This window comes from Tachysurus fulvidraco, chromosome 22 (genome assembly GCF_022655615.1).
Source record: "Tachysurus fulvidraco isolate hzauxx_2018 chromosome 22, HZAU_PFXX_2.0, whole genome shotgun sequence".
Taxonomy (NCBI): Eukaryota; Metazoa; Chordata; class Actinopteri; order Siluriformes; family Bagridae; genus Tachysurus; species Tachysurus fulvidraco.
This window is the reverse complement of record NC_062539.1, coordinates 4,130,942-4,156,669: the sequence shown is the minus strand read 5'-3', so window position 1 is coordinate 4,156,669 and position 25,728 is coordinate 4,130,942. Positions and strand designations below refer to the sequence as shown.

The following is a 25,728-nucleotide window of genomic DNA, read 5'->3' as shown; positions in this document are numbered from 1 at the left end:
GCTAAGTTTTGCACCACAGTGTCAATCATCGATAAGATCATATGTTTATTACATTGTTCATAAATAGTTTATCTGAATTCCTCTTATATGGTTATAAAACATGTTGCTGTGAGATGTCCAGCCCTGTGAAAGACTCTGTGAAATTTCGCTTTAAAATGAAACACTGTTGAACTCACGGGACTCGATATGTCTGTGTCTTTGTCAGTATTTCTAGTCATATATGAGGAACCTGGAAGGACCAGTTTTTTTTTTTTTATGGCCTGCCTCATTGTGCCCACAAAGGCCTCATTGTTCCACTCATGAAACTCATGAGTCTTCTTTTTAATAATTTGTACTTATACAATATATAGAATTGGGGAAGAATTATGAACTAATTGTGAACAGAGAACAAACTTGATATGAATCTTGGTGTGATCAGTGGTGCAGTGCTAGAAGATAAGAGGAAGTGTGGTGCAGTGAGAGGTTAGATGCTGCTGTTCTAATTTTGGCTTTGTAGACTCAGGGTTGTAAATCTGAAGTGTGTAGCTACTGAAAGCCAGTAGGGGGAAATATAACAATGGGGTGGTTTGGGAGAACATAGGAAGGTTTTTAACAAGTCCTGCAGCTACATTCAGGATCAGTTGTAGAGGTGGAATGGTGCTCAGAGGCAGACCTGCCAGGAGCGAGGTGCAGTAGTCCAGTGTCGACATATATCAAGGGACTGAACAAACACCTGAGTGGCCTGACATTTATCATAGAGACATTTAACAAGTCAGAGAAAGGAAAACTTTTTTGTAATAAACTTTATTGTAATCAACAACTCAATGTAATATTCCTTCACACAATGTTAATAGATGAATGAATGCAGTTATGATTTTTTACAAAAAAGGTCCATTAACTAAGATAATACTTTTTGATGGATAGATAGATAGATAGATAGATAGATAGATAGATAGATAGATAGATAGATAGATAGACAGATAGACAGATAGATAGATAGATAGATAGATAGATAGATAGATAGATAGATAGATAGATAGATAGATAGATAGATAGATAGATAGATAGATAGATAGTCCAACATTCCAGCTTCTTATATTCTTGATGTCACCAAGATCACGTCCTTCAGTTGTTTATGATACAGAACATCTCTGGCTCTCTGAAACAGAAAACACACCAGGGGTCAGAGTTCTGTGTGTTTTGATTATTAATGAGTTTTTCGTCAAAATAAAGGAAAATAAATTCTTGATCTTGTTCCCAATATTTTAGAACATTTTGTTTTCCAAATTAAGTCAAAATTGAAAAAGGCAAACTTAACAGTCTAGCTTGCAGTTTTGATTGATTGTAATTACCAAAAAGAAATCATCAGAAAAAATAGTTTTGACCTCAAAATGCCATTTTGGTGATTTGACCCATATAATAATGGAGATTATGGGCAAAGCATAGAAATATTAACAATAATAATCCACAACCTCATCATCCAGCCTGTGTGTGCATGCGTGTGTGTGTGTATGTTTGTGTGTGTCTGTGTGTGTGTTTTTGTCTGTGTGTGCGTGTCTGTGTGTGCGTGTCTTTGTGTGTGTGTCTGTGTCTGCATTAACATGTGTGTGCGTATGTATGTGTGTCTGTGTGTGCATGTGTGTGTACTGTATGTGTGTGTCTGTGAGTGTGTGTGTGTGTGTGTGCGTGTGTGTTAGATTAGATCAATGATACAGTATTCAAAGTTTAAGATTTTTATGTTTCTTGTTAGATTTTTTTATTTTCCTAATACAGACAGTTATTTAGCTGTAACTCTGACCATATATCTGAGTGCATTAGGCCTGTGAAAAGTATCATGTGTAATAGTCACCTGTTCACCTTTCAATAAAGCAACAAATTTACATGTCTGTAAAACTGCAGAGAAAAACATCATGGTCTAAAGTGTTCAGCATTTCCTGCAAGAGAGAATAATGTGTTTGTACTTACGTGGTTTCATCACTGCTGTGAACTGAATTCACAAACACTGTGGGTGAGAAATAACTCTGATTAGAAATATGCTATGAAGAACTAATACACCAAATTTCTTCTAAATATGTACATCTGATGTTACCTGCATTGTGCTTTGAGTCAGATCTGTTTAAAATATAAAAAAAGAAAAGAAAGTAAAGTTTGATCACTTGAAATATTTTTTCCTTTATTCTTATACAGTACATTAGCTCATCGTGATTGCAGTCTCTCAGATGATTTATAATGATATACATTTTTTATGATGTTAATTTTTACATCACTTCCATCTTTGAAAAAGTTAATAAATATAAAACAAGTAAAACTGCAGAGGAAAACATAAATTACATGAAGCTTTCATACTTACGTGTACGTATTCTCTTGATGGGCGGTTGTAGTCACTGTTGTAGTCACTGTTGTAGTCACTGTTGAAGTCACTGTTGTAGTCACTGTTGAAGTCACTGTTGTAGTATTTGATGTAATCACTGTTGTCAAAACAAAGCAAAATAATCAGTGTGATTTCTGTCTCATCATTTGTTAAAGTTGATCAGTGTTTGTGATAATACCTGGAGGTGGATCACTGACACTGATGTGAACAGGAACCTGCAGATCTCCTGCACTGCACCAGTACCATCCAGCATCACTCTTCTTCAGTCTGCTCATCCTCACACTGAAGGATCTTCACCCAACATCACTGATGTACACTGCTGAATTCTGGGATGTTTCAGTCCTCACTGTTTTGCATTGTCCATCTTTAAATCTGCACCACTGCTTCTGTGTATTCTGATACGCAGCACTGTAGAGACACTGGACTGTGACGCTGCTTCCTTCCTCACCTCTCACTCTCATTCACTGACAGATCAGGATCTGAATAAATAGGCAGTAAATGAGTGGTGTAAGGGAATTTATAACAATTATAATTCTGACTCATTTCAGTTTCTTACCTTGACTAACCGTGAGGTACAAATAATCACGGTCATCCGGCTGCCATTTATCCCCAATATCTACAGCACACCAACCCGTTCCAGACTCAGAGACAGAGTTCAGTTCCACTGTGAACAAATTCTGCTCTGGATGATCAATGACTGATGGATTTCCACTTGAGTTTACATAGGCTACGATACTGCAGGTAGACCAATGTTACCCTTTGCACCAGTACTTTTTTTTTTGCTTTGTACTTCTCATCATAAAGACATGGAATAGTGACAGATCCTCCTTTTTATTACAGCTACTTTTTTCCGTGTCCTCATGCTCTCTACCTCTGCAAGCAAGCCACATTAGGAAGCAGTATTAGTGTTACTCAGATACTGAATCAGGACGATCAGAACCTGAAAAGACAAAAAGGTCTAAGACTGACTCCTTCATCTTAAGATTCAATCAATAGAATAGGCAGAATAACTTGAATAGGAAACTTTGTTAGAAGACAGGGAGGCTTCGAAGGACACCTGCGTTCAAGGTTAGAGCAACTTTAATTGTTGATCTTGTGTTTTCAAAACTAACCCGTGCAAACTAGGACACATCCTTTAGTGGGAGGGTGGAAGGGTTTCCTACGCACTTTGAAAACATGTGCCACTAAAGGACACGTATGCCAGTATAATTACTTCAATCATCAGGAATTAGGAGACTTTGGAGGAATGGAGTCACTGGGGCTTGGTCCTTGTCATAAATACCCCATAGTGTGGGACATCATGGAAAAAATTCAAAGAGCACAACAAAACTAACCTTGCCCACCGGAAACTCGTCCACATTACAGTATGTTCCCACAAGATCTGCATCATCCTGCACATGAATTTTTATGCTCTTATCATCCATAAATGGTGTGTGTGGTGTGATTTTAGGGTTCATATTGGTTTAATAGCCAGCTTAACAAACACAGTGCTACAATACAGTCAGAATCTAATCCATTCAGATTGTAATCAGATTCCAGCACAGTTTATCAGAATGTCCATGCTGCTTGTGCTCCATTATCTTGAATTATTTTCTTAATTATATAAAAGAGAAGCATTTCATCTTGGATGGTCATGTAGACGTAGTAAATTCCACCATGTAAAGTGCTTTCCTAATCATCACTCATATTAACACTGGCTTTACTAGGCGGTTATAATAACAGTGTAGCATAGCAGAGAATAATAATATTCATTCATTCATTCAGTTTCTACCGCTTATCCGAACTATCTCGGGTCACGGGGAGCCTGTGCCTATCTCAGGCGTCATTGGGCATCAAGGCAGGATACACCCTGGACGGAGTGCCAACCCATCGCAGGGCACAAACACACACACTCAATCGCTGCATAATAATAGCATGCTTTAATTTAAAATCAGAAGATATTTTTCCTACAGGTTTTTACTCATTAAGCTTTGTGGGTTCTGCAGTGTGTTATGTTGTACACTAATGTTGTATTTAAGGACTGTAGACCATGTGAACAGAAATGATAAGAGTTAATGTAAAAGGATTTTGAGTTAAAATATATTGAAATAAAAACATGAAATATAAACACTTTAAATACATTTCAGATCAAGCAAAAGCCTAAAAAATGAAAGTACAGAAGAGAATAAGTGAAATCTGATAGCTACAGTGAGGAAACTGTTATTTTTCTGAATGACTGAGGGTCATGTGACTGTGATGTAAGTCTGTGGAGTGAGTGTGGGGCATGTTGTCCTTGTCCTAAAAAAAAAAAAAATGTTGTCCTTGTCCTGACTGGGATTTTATCTGTAAGGATGTTGAGGATGGACACACGACCCAGTAGAGATCCCTGAGGCCCCACAGCCAGTGGACAGTAAGTCATCCTCTAAAGGGAATAAATATAATTGCGGTGTGAAAAGTTTGTAATTTTACTTTACATATTTGAGTGGGTTAAGTATACATTTTTAATCACAAACCTCTTACTGGTAAACCTCATAGCTGTAGAGGGTCTCATTAGTGACATCATTTGGAGAAACCTAGAACAGGATATGAATAAAGTCCCTGGCAGATTAGTGAGTAAAGTGTTTATTATCAGTTTATACACATAGATCTGTAGCTTGGACTGAACTGGAACAGACTCCATTTAACAGAATTTACTCATTTTAGAAGTAGTGTTTACAGAGCTGTAGGTCACCATCCTGCTTATTATAGTAGTAGTAGTAGTAGTAATAATAATAATAATAATAATAATAATAATAATAATAATAATAATAATAATAATAATACAAAAAAATAATGTAGACTTGGACCAGTGGATTGCCATCTTTACCTTTGGCTTGCTTTTAGCCACAGTGCTGTATATAATGGAGTCTTCATCTGTAAAAGTGGCCTGTTTTTTACTCTAAACAACAAACACACACACACACACACACACACACACACACACACACACACACACACACACACACACACACACAGATTTGTTTCAAATTAATATAACTATAATTCCACAAGCATTTTATTTTTACTACATGAAGTGAAATTCAGAGATTCTTGGTTAGGACAAAAACAATCACAGGAATGCTTCATAAATTTAAACAGACTTTATGAGACATTGCATCATCAGAGTATAAATACAGAAACTAATATGAAACACAGAACAGATGAAGACATCTTTACCTTTGTAGCCACAGTGCTGTATATAATCGAGTCTTCAGCAGTACAAGTGGGCTTATTCTTAGCCTAAACCACCAAGAACAACAAGAACAACAACAATAATCATCATTATTTTCATTTAAATGCAGAATTGCACCAATGTATTGATCTTACCTTTGGCTTAGAAACAGTAACTGTGCTGTATACAATGGAGTCTTCATCAGTGTTCGCCTGTTTCTCACACACACAGACACACACACACACACACACACACACACACACACACACACACACACACACACACACACACACACACACACACACACACACACACACACACACACATTCTATTCTTTTTATAGTGTATTATTATTAATACAGTTTATTAAATCTATTATTAACATTAATGTAACTGTAATCTGAATTCACTTAATCAAAATGACATATTTTATTTATTTATTATTATTTTTAATTTTATCTTTATTTAAAAAAAAAAATGCAAACATATGTAAAATGTTAAAACTGCCATCCCTCTGGGGTATGTCTCTGGCCAGAGTTTTAACAAATGTGAATGCTTTAATTTCTTCTTTCCTGTAAACAGTTGTAGGATCTCTCAGCCTGAAAAGATTTTATTTACTGTTAAGTAACAGCACTGATGAGAAATTGTGGTGATGATGATCATTAAAAGTGCTAAAAGATACTAAAGGCACTGAAATAAGACATAAGACACAGTACTAACTGTGGGAACAGTGGTGTCATTGCTCCTCTCTCTGATCCTGGTTTGATTCTCTAACTCTGGAATAAATAAATAAATAAATAAATAAATAAATAAATAAATAAATAAATTTACACATAGTCAACTGAATTCAATATTTATTGAATTGTATTCAATTAAAACAATAAATACATGAATTATTATTATTATTATTATTATTATTATTATTATTATTATTATTATTATTATTATTAATAATAATAATAATAATAATAATAATAATAATAATAATAATAATAATAATAATAATAATTCTCGGGCCGGCCACGACTGAGGTGCCCTTGTGCAAGGCACCGAATCCCCCCCCCCCCCAACTGCTACTTCACATTATTGTTATCATACATTTGTGCCACTAGAGGGCACCATCACCTCACCTATATTTACATTTAATTCTTCCTAATCTTTACACTGATGTTCTGTGTACATCTGTGGAGCTCAAACTTTTTCTGCTAACTTTGGCTGATTTTCAAGCCCCACCTGTCCTCCATCACCCCACGAAATGGTGATGAAATACTCCAAGTTTATAAGGTCTAATTTATTGAAATATCAAGTTCTTAATCAATAAAATCAAACAGCATGAAGTTCCAAAATAGAAGAAATAAAAGTGCAGTCGTGTTTCACTTTATGTTGAGTTAAAACACACATGGGTCTGGGTTTTGTCGGGTTTTTGGTGTTTGTTTGTGGTCCATGTCACACATTTAGACACTGATGTTGTTATGCCCACTACATACACTACTGCCTCTCTATGTGAAGGTTTTTAAGGTTATTCTGTTGAAAATATCTTCCTGACATTAAACTGTCATTTTCTCACATTTTTCCTTCCGGTGCCCTAAATGATGTTTTAATTAACATGCTTTAATGGCTCATTTGTTTGTTTATGGTTGCTTTGAGTGTATTAACTTTATTATCAATAAAGAAAAGCATTAATGAAGATAGAAAAAAAAAAACATCACACCAGCAATCAACATTATCTCCAGAGGAAATAATTTGAAATAATAGAAGAATGAGAACTAATTCAAAACTACAGACACAGCAGGGAAACCTACCACATTTCTTTCTGAGCATACAGATGATGATGACCAGTATCACCAGTGGCAGAAGAAGGGCCACCAGGTACCAATGGTTCAGGGTCCAAACCAAACTACTGACAAACATTTGAAGCATTATTTACCACAGACTGGCTGAATCAACTGCAGTGAAAATATTCATATTAATTTAGTTCATCATTAATCATCATGCATTAATAATCTTTCATTCATCATCAGTAGTTAAATATCATATTGGCATGTTCTCTAGTTAGGCAGAAGTGTAAATTATAGAACTATTACAACACCTAAAAATTATTTAAACATTCTACTTTAATACAGTACTGTACCAAGTGTACATGTAGTTATTTTATTACTTCATACCTGTGGTGTAAATTGTCATAAAATATAAAATGATATTAGTAGAAAATTTTCTTTCCTAAATCTGGTACTCATTGATTTCATGTGTATTTACATAAGATCATGTGACATGAGAAAGTTTCAACAAGCAAGAAATTATCATGTAATGTTCACATGTTTGTCTTTGAATAAGGCAACAAATGTACATGTCTCTAAAACTGCAGAGAAAAACATCATGGTCTAAAGTGTTCAACATTTTCTGTGAGAGAGAATAAAGATGTGTTTGTACTAACGTGGTTTCATTACGGCTGGAAACTGATGTCACAAACACTGCGGGCGAGAAATAACTCACATTAGAAACATGTGTTAAGATTAACTGATACACTAATTTTCTTCCAAATATGTAAATCTGATGTTACCTGAAATGTGCTTTGAGTCAGATCTGTTTAAAACGTAGAAAAAGAAAGTAAGTTTGATCACTTGAAATATTTTTCCTTCGTTCATATACATTAGCTCATGGTGATTACCTCTCAGACAGATTTGTATCCATTTTTTATGATGTTTATTTTTCACATCACTTCCATCTTTGAATATACAAATATAAAACATGTAAAACTGCAGATGAAAACACCATGACTAAATAACATGAAGCTTTCCTACATACGTGTACGTATTGTCTTGATGAGCGGTTGTAGTCACTGTTGTAGTCACTGTATTAGTCAGTGCTGTTGTCTTTGATGCAGTAACTGTTAACAAAGCAAAATAATCAGTGTGATTTCTGTCTCATCATTTGTTAAAGTTGATCAGTGTTTGTGATAATACCTGGAGGTGGATCACTGACACTGATGTGAACAGGAACCTGCAGATCTCCTGCACTGCACCAGTACCATCCAGCATCACTCTTCTTCAGTCTGCTCATCTTCACACTGAAGGATCTTCTCCCATCATCACTGATGTACACTGCTGAATTCTGGGATGTTTCAGTCCTCACTGTTTGGCATTGTCCATCTTTAAATCTGCACCACTGCTTCTGTGTATTCTGATATGCAGCACTGTAGAGACACTGGACTGTGATGCTGCCTCCTTCCTCACCTCTCACTCTGCTCTGCCTCACTGACAGATCTGAATAAATAGGCTGTAAATGAGTGGTGTAAGATAATTTATAACAATTATAATTCTGACTTTTTTTGGTTTCTTACCTCTACTAACCGTCAGGTACCAATGATCATGATCATCCTGCTGCCATTTATCCCCAATTTCTACAGCACACCAACCCGTTCCAGACTCAGAGACAGAGTTCAGTTCCACCGTGAACAAATTCTGCTCTGGATGATCAATGACTGATGGATTTACACTTTTTTTTTTTTTGTTTGCATAGGCTACGATACTGCAGGTAGACCAATAGTTCCCTTTGCACCAGAATTTTTTGTTTGCTTTGTACTTCTCTTCATAAAGACATGGAATAGTGACAGATCCTCCTCTTTTTACAGCTACATTTTTCAGTGTCCTCATGCTCTCTACCTCTGCAAGCAAGCCACATTAGGAAGCAGTATTAGCGTTACTCAGATACTGAATCAGGACGATCAGAACATTCAGGAATCACTGTGTCACTACTGAGGTACATTTAATCTACCAGTGATGAAAGCTGTTAACAGCCACTGCTCCATGAAAGGAAATAAACAACAAGAGCTTCTTTAACCCTTTAGAAAATGAAGGATACCCAGACAGTATATGAGAATGATAGAGTTTTAGTCTTACCTGATATACAGAGGAAAAACCCAAGGAGAGTTACAGAACCACATAGTGAGTAAAAGCTCATGTTTCTCTAAGAGACTTGTAAAAAAAAATACACTTCCTACTTGTGGCTGATGTTAATTTGTACTAGCTGACTTCCTGTTTTTTCTTTTTTTTTAATCTCATACTGTTACACCCTCTAAAAAAGGCACAAATAAAAGAATGTATTAATTGAGGTACATTTTTAAATTAATGTCAGTGTTGAACAAGTCACAGGTAATATATGCAAGAAAAAACAGGCTCAGAAAGAAACTTTGTCAGCTATTGACATCAAACATTAAGATTATAAATAATTACTCGTCCACTTTAAACCTTCTATAAGCGCAGACTGGTCACATGATCACATTTTTACACAGAGACCCTGCACCATCACAGGGAATCATTTGCACTTGTTAAGTGACTGATGTCTCTGGATCACAGTTTCTGAAATGCATTATAGGTTATATGGTTTAACAACCAGGTTATAACTGTAAAAAGAGCTCTTAAAGATAGAGCACAACCTCAGAAATCGGTAAGTTTCGTTGACTTTGGAGCGCTTTTTCTCTATTTTCATTAAAAGTATTAAACCCAGATGCTACCAGGAAGTTCATCAGGTTTCACACAATCACTCAGCACAGAGACTTGAACCTGCAGTACATTTTATTTCTAATATTACTTAACTATTTGGCAACATTCATGCAGACTGTGTGAAGAGTTTTGAAAATGTGGTTTCGGTATTGAACAATGCTTGTTTGCAACTGAAAAAAAAACTTTATTGAATTTTAGTCAAAATACAGGGAAAAAAATGTAATTACCAAAAAAAATCATCAGAAAAAAATAGTCTGACCTCAAAATCCCACTTTGGTGCTTTGACCCATATAATAATGGAGATTATGGGCAAAGTATAGAAACATTAACAATAACAATCCACAACACCATCATCCAGCCTCTGTGTGTGTGTGTGTGTGTGTGTGTGTGTGTGTGTGTGTTAGTGTGTGCATGTGTGTGTCTGTGTGTGTTTGTGTATGTACATGCATGTGTATACAGTATGTGTGTGTGTGTCTGTGTGTGTCTGTGTCTGTTTATGTACATGCGTGTGTATGTGTTTGCCTTTGTGTGTGTATGTGCATGCGTATGTATGTGTGTGTGTGTGTGTGTGTGTATGTGTGTGTGTGTGTGTGTGTGTTTGTGTGTGTGTACAGTATGTGTGTGTGTGTAATAGCACTTCCTTCCCTGTTTGCTGCATGTACTGTATGTACAGTATATAAAAAAATTTCTTCGTGTGTCTGTGTGTGTCTTTGTACTGTGTGCGTGTCTGTGTGTGTATGTGCATGCGTTTGTATGTTTCTGTGTCTATGTGTGTCTATGTGTGTATGTGTGCGTGCATGTGTGTGTCTGTGTGTGTCTTTGTACTGTATGCGTGTCTGTGTGTGTGTATGTACATGCGTTTGTATGTGTGTGTGTCTGTGTGTCTATGTGTGTATGTGTGCGTGCATGTGTGTGTGTGTGTGTGTGTGTGTGTGTGTGTGTGTGTGTGTGTGTGTTTGTGTATATGCATCCGTGTGTAAATGTGTCTGTGTATGTGTGTCTGTATGTGTGCATGCGTGTGTATGTGTGTGTCTGTGTATATGTTTGTGGGTGGGTGTGAGTATGTATATATGTGTGTTAGTCTGTGTGTATTTTTATATGTTTGTGGGTGAGTGTGCATGTGTGTGTATGTGTTTTTGTGTATATGTGTGTATGAGTGTCTGTGTGTGTATGTGAGTGTTTTTGTGTATGAATTTATGTGTGTGTGTGTGTGTGTGTGTGTGTGTGTGTGTGTGTGTGTGTGTGTGTGTGTGTGTGTGTGTGTGTGTGTTTCCTTATTTTGTTCATCTTCTAATATGAATCATCCCTCCAATGACGTCTAGTTGCTTTACAGTACTGAAGTACATGGTTCACTGTACTGGTACTTTCTTTGGTTATAAGTCATCCAAAGTTTTTTTTTTTTTTTCACTTACATCTCAAAGTACATTTTCCTGTTATTTATTTATTTATTTATTTATTTATTTATTTATTTAGTTAGTTAGTTAGTTAGTTAGTTAGTTAGTTAGTTAGTTAGTTAATAAAACATTCAGCTTCTACACTTCAGGCACCAGATGTTGTCTGAGACAGTGGAGACAGATGAGCATCACTGACCAGAGTGATTAAACAATCTTTATTCTGTTGCAATCTTACAGACTGAAGTTTTTGGGGTATTTTTTGTCTGTAATGTTGTAATATGCAAAATAATTGTTTTTAAATAGCAAAACTGTATTATTCATTTGAAGAGAAAAAAAAATTAAGAAAAAAAAACAAAAGAGCTGTGATTTCTGATTACCCTCACAAACTGTCAGTTTAAGTACTGTAACCAGACAACATGTAGTTATTTACTTCCCTCACTGGTGCACATTATCATGACGCATGATTTCATGTTTATTTACATAATCCCATGTGACAAGAGAACGTTTCTATAAGCAAGAAAGTATCATGTGTAATAATCACCTGTTCACTTACTGCTTAAATACTGCATTGTTTGGGTTTGAACTCTAAGCACAAGTTCATCTTTTCAATAAAGCAACAAATTTACATATCTATAAAACTGCAGAGAAAAACATCATTTACATTTACATTTACATTTACAGCATTTGGCAGACGCCCTTATCCAGAGCGACGTACATAAGTGCTTAAATCTCTAACACTGAATACATTAATGCTGGTTCACTGGGTTACATACTTAAGATACCATGAGTTTAAAATATTTGTTCAAAGTTACAATGAAAAAGTGTCAAAGTTTTTTTTTTTTTGTTTGTTTTTTTTTAATGCAAAAGATATGGAAAGAAGTGCTAGTTGAAGTGTTTCCTGAATAAGTAGGTCTTCAACCGCCGCTTGAAAATAGCCAGTGACTCAGCTGTCCGAACCTCTAGGGGAAGTTCATTCCACCACCTTGGTGCCAGAACAGAGAAGAGTCTTGTAGTATACTTGCCTCTTACCCTGAGAGATGGTGGAACCAGTCGAGCAGTGCTGGTAGATCGGAGGTTGCGAGGTGCAGTGAGAGGAATGATGAGGGCTTTGAGGTAAGAGGGAGCTGGTCCATTTTTGGCTTTGTAGGCCAGCATCAGTGTTTTGAATCAGATGCGTGCAGCTACCGGAAGCCAGTGGAGGGATCGCAGCAGCGGGGTGGTATGCGAGAACTTTGGCAGGTTGAAAACAAGCCGGGCAGTTGCATTTTGGATCATTTGCAGAGGACGGATTGCGTTCATAGGTAGACCTGCCAGCAGTGCATTGCAGTAATCCAGTCTAGAAATGACAAGAGACTGAACAAGGTCCTGGGCAGTCTGTGTGGGCAAAAATGGCCGAATCCTTCTAATGTTGTAGAGAAGAAACCGACATGAGCGAGTCACATTAGCAACATGAGAGGAAAAGGACAGTTGTTTGTCCATGGTTACCCCAAAGTTGCGAGCTGTGACTGAAGGGGAGATGAGATCATTGTGCAGGGATATAGCAAGATCGTGACCTGGGGATGAATCACTTGGGATGAACAGTAGTTCAGTTTTGCTAGGATTCAGCTTTAACTGATGAGCAGTCATCCGTGATGAAATTTCTGCCAGACATGCTGAGATCCGGTCAGAAGCTGTGGCATCTGAGGGTGGGAAAGAGAAGATAAGTATCTTAATGTATCATCAGCATAGCAGTGGTAAGAGAACCCATGTGATGAAATAACTTCACCAAGAGAGTGAGTATACAGGGAGAAAAGAAGAGGACCAAGTACTGAGCCCTGTGGGACGCCAGTGGAGAGTCTGCGTGGAGCAGATGTCACTCCCCTCCATGTTACCTGATATGAGCGTCCTTCCAGGTAGGAGGCAAACCATTCCCAAGCTGATCCGCAAATCCCAAGACTCTTGAGGGTGGATAAGAGAGTCTTGTGGTTGACCGTATCAAACGCTGCTGAAAGGTCGAGGAGGATAAGTACGGATGACAGTTTGGCTGATCTAGCAGTATGTAGCTTCTCAGAGACATCCAAAAGGGCTGTCTCTGTAGAGTGAGCTGCTTTAAAGCCAGACTGGTTGGGATCTTGGAGGTTGTTCTGTGAGAGATAGACAGACAGTTGATTATAGACAATGCGTTCAAGAATTTTTGAAAGAAATGAGAGAAGTGATACCGGTCATCATGGTCTAAATTGTTCAGCATTTTCTGCAAGAGAGAATAAAGGTGTTTTAGCACTTACGTGTTTTCATCACTGCTGGGGACAAAATCCACAAACACTGTGGGTGACAAATAACTCAGATTAGAAACATGTGTTAAGAAGAACTGATATACAAATTTTGTTCCAAATATGTAAATCTGATGTTACCTGAATTGTGCTTTTAGTCAGATCTGTTAAAGACATAAAAGAAAAAGAAAGTAACATTTTATCACTTGAAATATTTTTCCTTCATTCATATACATTAGCTCATGGTGATTGCAGTCTCTCAGACAGATTCATAATGATATCCATTTTTTATGATGTTTATTTTTCACATCACTTCCATCTTTGAAAAAGTTCATAAATATAAAACATAAAACTACAGAGGAAAACACCATGCCTAAATTACATGAAGCTTTCCTACTTACATGTGCGTATTGTCTTCGTGAGTGTTTGTAGTCGCCATTGTAGTATTTGATGTAGTGACTGTTGTCAAAACAAAGGAAATAATCAGTGTGATTTCTCTCTCATCATTTGTTAAAGTTGATCAGTGTTTGTGATAATACCTGGAGGTGGATCACTGACACTGATGTGAACAGGAACCTGTAGATCTCCTGCACTGCACCAGTACCATCCAGTATCACTCTTCTTCAGTCTGCTCATCCTCACACTGAAGGATCTTCTCCCATCATCACTGATGTACACTGTTGAATAGCGGAATGTATTAATCCCCACTGTGTTGCATTGTTCATCTTTGAATCTGCACCACTGCTTCTGTGTATTCTGATACGCAGCACTGTAGAGACACTGGACTGTGACGCTGCCTCCTTCCTCACCTCTCACTCTGCTCTCATTCACTGACAGATCAGGATCTAAGCACAAATTATGTATTTTGTCAATTATGTATAATTCATTTTTAAGCAACATCATATTACTAATAAATTCAATAATTATTTCCAGATAGCAGTTTATTACCTGATTTCACTGTGATGTAAAGAGCTTCATTAGCATCTAATGATCCGTCTATCTCTACACCACACCAGTACCATCCAGTGTCTGTTGTCTGGAGATTATAAAGAGTCACAGTAAAGAAACTCTCAGCTCGGTAATCAGTAACTCTATCTTTCCAATTTCCATGATATGGTATAGGCCTGAATAATGCAAGTTACAAACTATCTACCAGAGCACCAGTATTTCTTATTTTGTATATATTCCCTATTATAATGCCACGGGATGGTGACAGATGATCCAAGTTTAAGACTAAAGTACCTCTGTGACTGAACAGCATCAACTGCATACAGAACAGAAAAACACTGCAATTACTCAGAGACAATAAAATATCAATACTTGATAATATGTTAAATTGCATTTGCAAGACTACATGAGAAATTAACTTACCGGAAATGATGAGAATAAAAATTAAAAAGCAGCTCATGTTGATTTGTTCTGATGTTGAATCAGATGTGAGGGATTCTTACATCCTGCTTCTGTGAAGTTGGTACTGTGTCTGTAGCGACTCAAGCAGTTCCTCTTCCTCCTCATCACACTTTGTGCTCTAAAAGCAGTGTGAAGAGAAGAAGGCTGACAAAAAAACACATTTTTATAGCTGTTATAACTGAGACAGACTTCATTGCATACCTTGCAGTGCAGACACATGGTATACTATTCTTAATAAATCTTTTCTAGTTTTATTAATTCATGTTACTTTAAGCTAAGTTTTGCACCACAGTCTCCCTCTTATATGGTTATAAAACATGTTGCTGTATGATGTCCAACCTGGAAGGACCAGTTTTTTTATGGCCTGCTTCATTGTGCCCACAAAGGCATCATTGCTCCAATCATGTCTTCTTTTTAATAATATGTACTTCAATTTATAGAATTGGGGAAGAATTATGAACTAATTGTGAACAGAGAAAAAACTTAATGTGAATCTTGGTGTGATCAGTGGTGCAGTGCTAGAAGATAAGAGGAAGTGTGGTGCAGTGAGTGGTGTGTTACTGTAAGTACTTTGATTTTTGAGGCTGCGGGTCTGATTTTGGCTTTGTAGACAAGCCTCAGTGTTCTATATCTGAAGTGTGTGGCTCCAGTAGGGGGAGAAATATAACAATAGGGTGGTTTAGGAGAACATAGGAAGGTTTTAAACAAGTCCTGCAGCTACATTCAGGATCAGTTGTAGAGGTGGAATTGTGATCAGAGGCAGACCTGCCAGGAGCGAGGTGCAGTAGTCCAGTGTCGACATATATCAAGGGACTGAACAAGCACCTGAGTGGCCTGACATTTATCATAGATACATTTAACAAGTCAGAGAAAGGGAAACTTTTTTGTACTAAACTTTATTGTAATCAACAACCAAATGTAATATTCCTTCACACAATGTTAATAGATGAATGCATGCACTTATGCTTTTTTACAGAAAAGGTCCACTGACCAAGATAATCATTTTTTTTATAGATAGATAGATAGATAGATAGATAGATAGATAGATAGATAGATAGATAGATAGATAGATAGATAGATAGATAGAGTAGATCCAACATTCCTGCTTCTTATATTCTCGTTGTCACAAAGATCACGTCCTTCAGTTGTCTGTGATACAGAACATCTCTGGCTCTCTGAAACAGAAAACACACCAGGGGTCAATCACAGTGTGTATTACAGCTCACCAGGTTACACAGAACAATAAAGAGACGAGAGATGAATTAGATCAATGATACAGTATGCAAAGTTTAATGTTTTTATGTTTCTTGTTTACAGACAGCTATTAGGCTGTAACTCTGCTCCATCAGTGTAACTAAACTCTTTACATTACAGTTGTTGAGTGCATTAGGCCTGTGGCTGCCATGTTCTGTTGTTATTGTTTTATTTCAGTTTTATAAATTAAATCTCAATGTGTTTTGATTACTAATAAGTTTTTAGTCAAAATACAGGGGAAATATTCCAGAACTTGTTCACAAAGTTCTTATACATCTTTTTGCAAATGTTGAAATTGAAGTTGGGAAACTTAATAGTCTGGCTTGCAGTTTGGATTGATTGAAAAATCATCAGAAAAATAGTTTTGACCTCAAAATGCCACTTTGGTGCTTTGACCCATATAATAATGGAGATTATGGGCAAAGCATAGAAATATTAACAACAATAACTATTCATAACACCATCACCTAATGTGTGTTTGTGTGTGTGTGTGTGTGTGTGTGTGTGTGTGTGTGTGTGTGTGTGTGTGTGTGTGTGTGTGTGTGTGTGTGTGTGTGTGTGTGTGTGTGTGTGTGTGTGTGTGTGTGTGTGTGAGAGAGAGACAGTGGAGACAGATGAGCATCACTGACCAGAGTGTTTAAACAGCTAATAGGAAGCTTAAAGACTGATGTTTTGTGGGTTGTAATGATTTTTTTAAAATAGCAAAACTGTATTATTTATTTGTAAAAAAAAATCAAAAAGAAAGAAATATATATATATATATATATATATATATATATATATATATATATATATATATATATATATATATATTATATATATATATTATACTAACCATCTGAGCACTTGAGTGTTAACAGCCTTTCTCACGGGCCCAGAAGTGGCAGCCTGTCATTGGTGCTGGGATTTGAACTCACAACCTTCCAAGCAGTTGTTCCACTACCCTCACAAACTGTCAGCTTAAGTACTGTAACCAGATGACATGTAGTTATTTACTTCACGTGTTTTTTTTTTTGTTTTTGTTTTTTTGCAAAAGAATTTTTCATTATTAGTGATCTAATAATTCTATGTATGAATAAATGCTACACATTTGGTTGCAGGGGTGTAAAATATCTCAGTACTTACAAATGATATGGATAGTTTTTTGTGTGATTTCCAGGCAGACCTGAATGAATTAAACATAAAGGAAATTACATTGAAAGGATGCAGCACTGAAAGCCATGTTCTAAGAAGGCCTAAACCTTTCCCTTCAGGCAGAGCTCATCTCTAATACTTTAAATTGCCAAATGTATCTCCAAAGATGCGTCAGTGTCGTCTGTGCATACGGCTCTACCTTTACTGTGGTCAAGCAGGTCATTGCTGTTCAGCCTGTCCTGAGAAGGCCACTCCATGCAGCACTAAGGTGAGCCCTGACTATTGCCCTTTTAGTGTACAATTACAAATGTACAAACTCCCACAAAAGTTTCACCACAGCCCCTATTCTACGACAGCCAGACCCCAACCTACCGTTTGTTCCACATTACAGTACGTACAGTTCTGCATCATCCTGCACATCATTACATTCACCACTCAATCATTACAGCTAAATTATTGCATCTTAAGCAAACATTAAAAACATAAATGTTTCAAATTGTTATCAGACATTTACAGTATAAGCAGCACTTTGTGCGTTATTGCATTTATATGTAAATGTAAGTGCATAAGATGAATAAATATGTTAGATGTTTTTTTGTTTTTTTTTTAAATTGAAATATAGGCATTTATGCTCCAGTGTTATATACTGTATGTGAGACTCTGTGGAAAACCCATCACTGGCTTGTAAGAATAATGACAGAACTCACTGTCATAATTCTTATTAAAAAAAAATAATAAATCAGTTTATGTTTAAGATTCTATTTTTCTTCTTAAAGCTTTGATGTTTCCACTTTTACGACCCATAAATATATGGTATGATTTTAGGTTTAACAAACACAGTGCTACAATACAGTCAGACTACAGACTAAGTGTGATGTTCTCCCACAGTGAATGGTCTGTTCATCATTACAGGGTCATGAGTTTAATCCATTCAGATTGTAATCAGATACCAGCACAGTTTACCAGAATGTCCATGCAGCTTGTGCTCCATTATCTTGAATTAAATCCTTAATTATATAAAAGAGAAGCATTTCATCTTAGATGTTTATGTACATATAGTAAAAATTCCACCATGTGAAGAGTTTTCCTAATCATCACTCATATTAACACTGGCTTCACTCTGCTGTTATAATATAATAACATAATAGCGTAGCAAAGTGTAATAATAGCATGATTTAATTTAAAATCAGAAGATATTTGTCCTACAGGTTTTTACTCATTAAGCATTGTGGGTTCTGCAGTGTGTTATGTTGTACACTAATGTTGTATATAAGGACTGTAGACCATGTGAACAGAAATTATGAAAGCTAATGTAAAAGAATTTGGAGTTAAGATATAATGAAATAAAAACATGAAATATAAACACTTTAAATACATTTCAGATCAAGCAAAGGCCTAAAAAATTAAAGTACAGAAGAGAATAAGTGCAATCTGATAGCTATAGTGAGGAAACTGTTATTTTTCTGAATGACGGAGGGTCATGTGACTCTGATGTAAGTCTGTGGAGTGAGTGTGGGGCATGTTGTCCTTGTCCTGACTGGGATTTTATCTGTAAGGATGTTGAGGATGGACACATGACCCAGTAGAGATCCCTGAAGCCCCACAGCCAGTGGACAGTAAGTCATCCTCTAAAGGGAATAAATACAATTGCTGTGTTAAAAGTTTGTAATTTTACTTTACATATTTGGGTGGGTTAAGTATACATTTTTAATCACAAACCTCTTACTGGTAAACCTCATAGCTGTAGAGGGTCTCATTAGTGACATTATTTGGAGAAACCTAGAACAGGATATGAATAAAGTCCCTGGCAGTTTAGTAAGTGTTTATTATGGATTTATACACTTAGATCTGTAGCTTGGACTGAACTGGAACAGACTCCTTTTAACAGAATTTACTCTACAGTTTTGTTGTTGGAAGCAGTGTTTACAGAGCTGTAGGTCACATCCTGTTTATTACAGTAGTAGTAGTAGTAGTAGTAGTAGTAGTAGTAGTAGTAATAATAATAATAATAATAATAATAATAATAATAATACAAAAAATAATGTAGACTTGGAGCAGTGGATTGAGGTCTTTACCTTTGGCTTGGTTTTAGCCACAGTGCTGTATATAATGGAGTCTTCATCTGTAAAAGTGGCCTGTTTTTTACTCTAATCAACACACACACACACACACACACACACACACACACACACACACTTCTCTTTACAAAGTATTATTATTAATACAGTTTATTAATTCTATGATTCACATTAATGTAATCTGAACTCACTTAACTGATTAACATATTTTATTTATTTTTTTATTTTCATTTTTTTATTTTATTTTTATGAAAAGATTTTATTTACTGTTAAATAACAGCATTGATGAGGAATTGTGGTGATGATGTTCATTAAATGTGCTAAAAAGTACTAAAGGCACTGACATAAGACATAAGACACAGTACTAACTCTCTCTGATCCTGGTTTGATTCTCTAACTCTGGAATAGAGAATAAATAAATAAACAAACAAACAAACAAATAAATAAATAAATACATAAACAAACAAATAAATAAAAATAAATTTACACATATTCAACGGAATTCAATATTTATTGAATTGTATTCACTTAAAACAACAAACAAACAAACAAACAAACAAATAAATAAATAATACATTTGTGCCACTAGAGGGCACCATCACCTCACCTATATTTACATTTAATTCTTCCTAATCTTTACACTCATGTTCTGTGTACATCTGTGGAGCTCAAACATTTTCTGCTATCTTTGGGTGATTTTCAAGCCCCACCTGTCCTCCATCACCCCATGAAATGCTGATGAAATACTCCAAGTTTACAAGGTCTAATTTATTGAAATATCAAGTTCTAAATCAATAAAATCAAACAGCATGAAGTTTCAAAATAGAAGAAATAAAAGTGCAGTCGTGTTTCACTTTATGTTGAGTTAAAACACACATGGGTCTGGGTTTTGTCGGGGTTTTTGGTGTTTGTTTGTGGTCCATGTCACACATTTAGACACTGATGTTGTTATGCCCACTACATACACTACTGCCTCTCTATGTGAAGGTTTTTAAGATTGTTCTGTTGTAAATATCTTCCTAACATTAAACTGTCATTTTCTCACTATTTTTCTTTTCGGTGCCCTAAACAACGTTTTACTTTAAATGCTTTACTGGCACATTGTTTATGGTTGCTTTGAGCGTATTAAATTTATTATTAATAAAGAAAAGCATTAATAAAGATAGACACAAAAACATCCTTTTCCCTGTCATGCCTTTATTCCCCACTAGGGGGCGACAATAAGAACCGCGGGACTACAGGGTTCAGAAAGCTCATAACCAGCCATCAACATTATCTCCAGAGGAAAAAGACAAGTGATATTTATGACATGACAGACAAATACAGTGTAAAGGCTCAGACTGTAATAACTGGTGAGTTTACAATCAGTGTATGTGACTTTCTTCCCCTCTGTTCTCCTGTTTTCTATTTGCCCACAGATTCTAGGTGCACTGTGTTTGACTCCTGACTGATTTAATCTTTGAATCAGTCCTCTGGTTGTATGAACACTGTATTATATTTGATTGTGTTGAATTACTTGTTAATGAGCCTCCAGTGAATGGATCTCCGACCTGCGCATTTGAAATAATAGAAGAATGAGAACTAATTCAAAACTACAGACACAGCAGGGACACTTACCACATTTCTTTCTGAGCATACAGATGATGATGACCAGTATCACCAGTGGCAGAAGAAGGGCCACCAGGTACCAATGGTTCAGGGTCTAAACCAAACTACTGACAAACATTTGAAGCATTATTTACCACAGACTGGCTGAATCAACTGCAGTGAAAATATTCATTAATTCAGTTCATCATTAATCATCATGCATTAATAATCCTTCATTCATCATCAGTAGTTAAATATCCTTTTGGCATGTTCTCTAGTTAGGCAGAAGTGTAAAGTGTCAAACTATTACAACATTTACAAATAATTTAAATGTTCGACTTTAATAAAGTACTGTACCAAGAGTACATGTACTTATTTTATTACTTTATACCTGTGGTGTAAAATTATATAAAATATAAAATTATATTAGTAGAAAATTTTCTTTCCTAAATCTGGTACTCATTGATTTCATGTGTATTTACATAAGATCATGTGACATGAGAAAGATTCAACAAGCAAGAAATTATCATGTAATGTTCACATGTTTGTCTTTGAATAAAGCAACACATGTACATGTCTCTAAAACTGCAGAGAAAAACATCATGGTCTAAAGTGTTCAACATTTTCTGCAAGAGAGAATAATGATGTGTTTGTACTAACGTGGTTTCCTTACGTTTGTGAACTGATGTCACAAACACTGTGGGTTAGAAATTACTCACATTAGAAACATGTGTTAAGATGAACTGATGATGAACTAATTTTCTTCTAAATATGTAAATCTGATGTTACCTGAATTGTGCTTTGAGTCAGATCTGTTTACAACATTTGGATAAGTGGTAGAAAATGAATGAATGAATGAATGAATGAATGAATGAATGTTTAATACATAGAAAAAGAAAGTAAGTCTGGTCACTTGAAATATTTTTCTTTCATTCATATACTGTACATTAGCTCATGGTGATTGCCTCTCAGACAGATTTATATCCATTTTTTATGATGTTTATTTTTCACATCACTTCCATCTTTGAAATGGTTAATGAATAAAAAACAAGTAAAACTGCAGATGAAAACACCATGCCTAAATAACATGAAGCTTTCCTACTTACGTGTACGTATTGTCTTGGTGAGTGTTTGTAGTCACTGTTGTAGTATTTGATGTAGTGACTGTTGTCAAAACAAAGCTAAATAATCAGTGTGGTTTCTCTCTCATCATTTGTTAAAGTTGATCAGTGTTTGTGATAATACCTGAAGGTGGATCACCGACACTGATGTGAACAGGAACCTGCAGATCTCCTGCACTGCACCAGTACCATCCAGTATCACTCTTCTTCAGTCTGCTCATCCTCACACTGAAGTATCGTTTCCCATCATCAATGATGTACACTGCTGAATAGCGGAATGTTTTAATCCACACTGTGTTGCATTGTTCATCTATGAATCTGCACCACTGCTTCTGTGTATTCTTATACTCAGCAGAATTGAGACACTGGACTGTGACGCTGCCTCCTTGCTCCAATCATGACTTCTTTTTAATAATATGTACTTCAATATATAGAATTGGGGAAGAATTATGAACTAATTGTGAACAGAGCAGAAACTTGATGTGAATCTTGTGGTGATCAGTGGGTCAGTGCTAGAAGATAAGAGGAAGTGTGGTGCAGTGAGTGGTGTGTTAAGTACTTTGATTTTTGAGGCTGCGGGTCTGATTTTGTAGACATGACTCAGTGTCTAAATCTGAAGTGTGTGGCTACTAAAAGCCAGTATGGGGAGAAAAATAGCAATGGGGTGGTTTAGGAGAACGTAGGAAGGTTTTTAACAGGTCCTGCAGCTACATTCAGGATCAGAGGTGGAATGGTGCTCAGGGGCAGACCTGCCAGGAGCGAGGTGCAGTAGTCCAGTGTCGACATATATCAAGGGACTGAACAAACACCTGAGTGGCCTGACATTTATCATAGAGACATTTAACAAGTCAGAGAAAGGGAAACTTTTTTGTACTAAACTTTATTGTAATCAACAACTCAATGTAATATTCCTTCACACAATGTTAATAGATGAATGAATGCAGTTATGATTTTTTACAGAAAAGGTCTATTAACTAAGATAATACTTTTTGATGGATGGATGGATGGATGGATAGATAGATAGATAGATAGATAGATAGATAGATAGATAGATAGATAGATAGATAGATAGATAGATAGATAGATAGATAGATAGATAGATAGATAGATAGATAGATAGATAGATAGATAGATAGATAGATAGATAGATCCAACATTCCTGCTTCTTATATTCTCTATGTCACCAAGATCATGTCCTTCAGTTGTCTGCGATACAGAACATCTCTGGCTCTCTGAAACAGAAATCACACCAGGGGTCAATCACAGTGTGTATTACAGCTCACCAGGATACACAGAACAATAAAGAGATGAGAGATAAACATGCATCCTGTCATTGTGATCATATCTTAATAATAATTATATAAAAATCTCTGATGAAATTTGATTGGTTGATTATAATGTTCTAGAAATATCACAGTCATCATTATAAAGCTGCTATTGAATTAGATCAATGATACAGTATGCAAAGTTTAAGGTTTTTATGTTTCTTGTTTGTTTTTTTTCTTTCTCTCTGCAAATACAGACAGCTATTAGGCTGTAACTCTGCTCCATCAGTGTAACTAAACTCTTTACATTACAGTTGTCTGAGTGCATTAGGCCTGTGGCTGCCATGTTCTGTTGTTATTGTTTTATTTCAGTTTTATAAATTAAATCTCAATGTGTTTTGATTACTAATGAGTTTTTAGTCAAAATACAGGGAAAATATTCCAGAATTTGTTCACAAAGTTCTTATACATCTTTTTGCAAATGTTTAAATTGAAGTTGGGAAACTTAATAGTCTGGCTTGCAGTTTTTAATTGATTGAGAAATCATCAGTAAAATAGTTTAATAGTTTTGACCTCAAAATGCCACTTTGGTGCTTTGACCCATATAATAATGGAGATTATGGGCAAAGCATAAAAACATTTACTACAATAACTCTTCATAACTGAGAGTGTGTGTGTGTGTGCCCTGCGATGGGTTGGCACTCCGTCCAGGGTGTATCCTGCCTTGATGCCCGATGACGCCTGAGATAGGCACAGGCTCCCCGTGACCCGAGGTAGTTCGGATAAAGCGGTAGAAAATGAGTGAGTGAGTGAGAGTGAGAACTACACATAACACCATCACCCAAGGTGTGTGTGTGTGTGTGTGTGTGTGTGTGTGTGTGTGTGTGTGTGTGTGTGTGTGTGTGTGTGTGTGTGTGTGTGTGTGTGTGTGTCTGAGACAGTAGAGACAGATGAGCATCACTGACCTGAGTGATTAAACAGCTAATAGGAAGCTTAAAGACTGATGTTTTGTGGGTTGTAATGATTTTTTTAAAAATAGCAAAACTGTATTATTCATTTGTAAAAAAAAAAATCAAAAAGAAAGAAAGAAAACCTCAAGCAAATAAAACAAACTCTGATTTCATTACACTTTAATAAAGAAGTACTCTTACAGTAAACACACTGTAGAAATTTTTGGCAGACTCCGTTATCCAGAGTCACTTATACTATACATCTGAGCACTTGAGTGTTAACAGCCTTTCTCACAGGCCCAGAAGTGGCAGCCTGTTATTGGTGCTGGGATTTGAACTCACAACCTTCCAAGCAGTTGTTCCACTACCCTCACAAACTGTCAGCTTAAGTACTGTAACCAGACGACATGTAGTTATTTACTTCACGTGTTTTTTTTTTGTTGTTTTTTTTTGCAAAATAATTTTTCATTATTAGTGATCTAATAATTCTATGTATGAATAAATTCTACACATTTGGTTGCAGGGGTGTAAAATATCTCATTACTTACAAATGATATGGATTGTTTTTTGTGTGATTTCCAGGCAGACCTGAATGAATTAAACATAAAGGAAATTACATTGAAAGGATGCAGCACTGAAAGCCATGTTCTAAGAAGGCCTAAACCTTTCCCTTCAGGCAGAGCTCATCTCCAATACTTTAAATTGCCAAACGTATCTCCAAAGATGCGTCAGTGTCGTCTGTGCATACGGCTCTACCTTTACTGTGGTCAAGCAGGTCATTGCTGTTCAGCCTGTCCTGAGAAGGCCACTCCATGCAGCACTAAGGTGAGCCCTGACTATTGCCCTTTTAGTGTACAATTACAAATGTACAAACTCCTACAAAAGTTTCACCACAGCCCCTATTCTACGACAGCCAGACCCCAACCTACCGTTTGTTCCACATTACAGTACGTACAGTTCTGCATCATCCTGCACATCATTACATTCACCACTCAATCATTACAGCTAAATTATTGCATCTTAAGCAAACATTAAAAACTTAAATGGTTCAAATTGTTATCAGACATTTACAGTATAAGCAGCACTTTGTGGGTTATTGCATTTATATGTAAATGTAAGTGCATAAGATGAATAAATATATTAGATGTTTTTTTTTTTGTTTTTTTTTTTTAAATATAAATATAGGCATTTATGCTCCAGTGTTATATACTGTATGTGAGATTCTGTGGAAAACCCATCACTGG

The 25,728-nt window shown here is 36.1% G+C and overlaps 4 protein-coding genes across 5 annotated transcripts in view; all 4 read right to left on the bottom strand.

Moving 5' to 3' along the window:
• Positions 1-1,014: 1,014 nt before the first annotated feature.
• LOC125139925 (CMRF35-like molecule 1) lies at positions 1,015-3,218 on the bottom strand. Its single transcript, XM_047806109.1, has 6 exons — positions 2,907-3,218; positions 2,529-2,829; positions 2,330-2,447; positions 2,069-2,091; positions 1,945-1,981; positions 1,015-1,138 (listed from the first exon to the last, which is right to left on the bottom strand). Exons 2-6 carry the CDS (start codon positions 2,623-2,625, stop codon positions 1,105-1,107), a joined length of 309 nt encoding a protein of 102 aa, XP_047662065.1. The 5' UTR covers positions 2,626-2,829; positions 2,907-3,218; the 3' UTR covers positions 1,015-1,104.
• Positions 3,219-4,641: 1,423 nt separating this feature from the next.
• On the bottom strand, positions 4,642-15,314 carry LOC125138412 (polymeric immunoglobulin receptor-like). The gene is made up of 15 exons (XM_047806752.1): positions 15,297-15,314; positions 14,634-14,721; positions 14,225-14,530; positions 14,087-14,180; positions 9,604-9,614; positions 8,881-9,204; positions 8,520-8,803; positions 8,346-8,413; positions 8,101-8,123; positions 7,975-8,011; positions 7,343-7,440; positions 6,261-6,316; positions 5,196-5,267; positions 4,843-4,902; positions 4,642-4,751 (listed from the first exon to the last, which is right to left on the bottom strand). The coding sequence occupies exons 1-14, from the start codon at positions 15,312-15,314 to the stop codon at positions 4,846-4,848; spliced, it is 1,536 nt and encodes a 511-aa protein (XP_047662708.1). The 3' UTR covers positions 4,642-4,751; positions 4,843-4,845.
• A 3,616-nt stretch (positions 15,315-18,930) lies between these two features.
• Positions 18,931-25,728, bottom strand: part of LOC113636649 (polymeric immunoglobulin receptor-like) — a 116,078-nt gene continuing 109,280 nt past the window's right edge. Inside the window, exon 14 of the mRNA XM_047806081.1 lies at positions 18,931-19,004. Coding sequence (XP_047662037.1) covers positions 18,962-19,004 — 43 coding nt within the window. The 3' untranslated portion in view covers positions 18,931-18,961. The remainder of the gene's footprint in view (positions 19,005-25,728) is intronic.
• LOC113636646 (polymeric immunoglobulin receptor-like) overlaps positions 18,935-25,728 on the bottom strand; it is a 41,303-nt gene continuing 34,509 nt past the window's right edge. The window contains exons 9-11 of one of the 2 annotated variants that reach the window (XM_047806087.1): positions 19,559-19,630; positions 19,203-19,262; positions 18,935-19,111 (exon numbers count right to left, since the gene is read on the bottom strand). In XM_047806087.1, coding sequence (XP_047662043.1) covers positions 19,206-19,262; positions 19,559-19,630 — 129 coding nt within the window. In that variant the 3' untranslated portion in view covers positions 18,935-19,111; positions 19,203-19,205. The remainder of the gene's footprint in view (positions 19,112-19,202; positions 19,263-19,558; positions 19,631-25,728) is intronic. The other variant, XM_047806086.1, reaches the window with a different exon arrangement.

Excerpts from the sequence above, each read along its gene's own strand:
- LOC125139925 (XM_047806109.1), bottom strand. The coding sequence starts at position 2,625 with ATGAGCAGACTGAAGAAGAGTGATGCTGGATGGTACTGGTGCAGTGCA. Across the intron at positions 2,448-2,528 it reads TGTCAGTGATCCACCTCCAG|TGATTACATCAAATACTACA; the intron begins GTATTATCACAA and ends TTTTGACAACAG. Across the intron at positions 2,092-2,329 it reads CATCAAGAGAATACGTACAC|ATCTGACTCAAAGCACAATG; the intron begins GTAAGTATGAAA and ends TATTTTAAACAG.
- LOC125138412 (XM_047806752.1), bottom strand. Across the intron at positions 7,441-7,974 it reads TCCAGCCGTAATGAAACCAC|TAGTTTGGTTTGGACCCTGA; the intron begins GTTAGTACAAAC and ends AATGTTTGTCAG. Across the intron at positions 5,268-6,260 it reads ATGACACCACTGTTCCCACA|AGTAAAAAACAGGCCACTTT; the intron begins GTTAGTACTGTG and ends TTTGTTGTTTAG.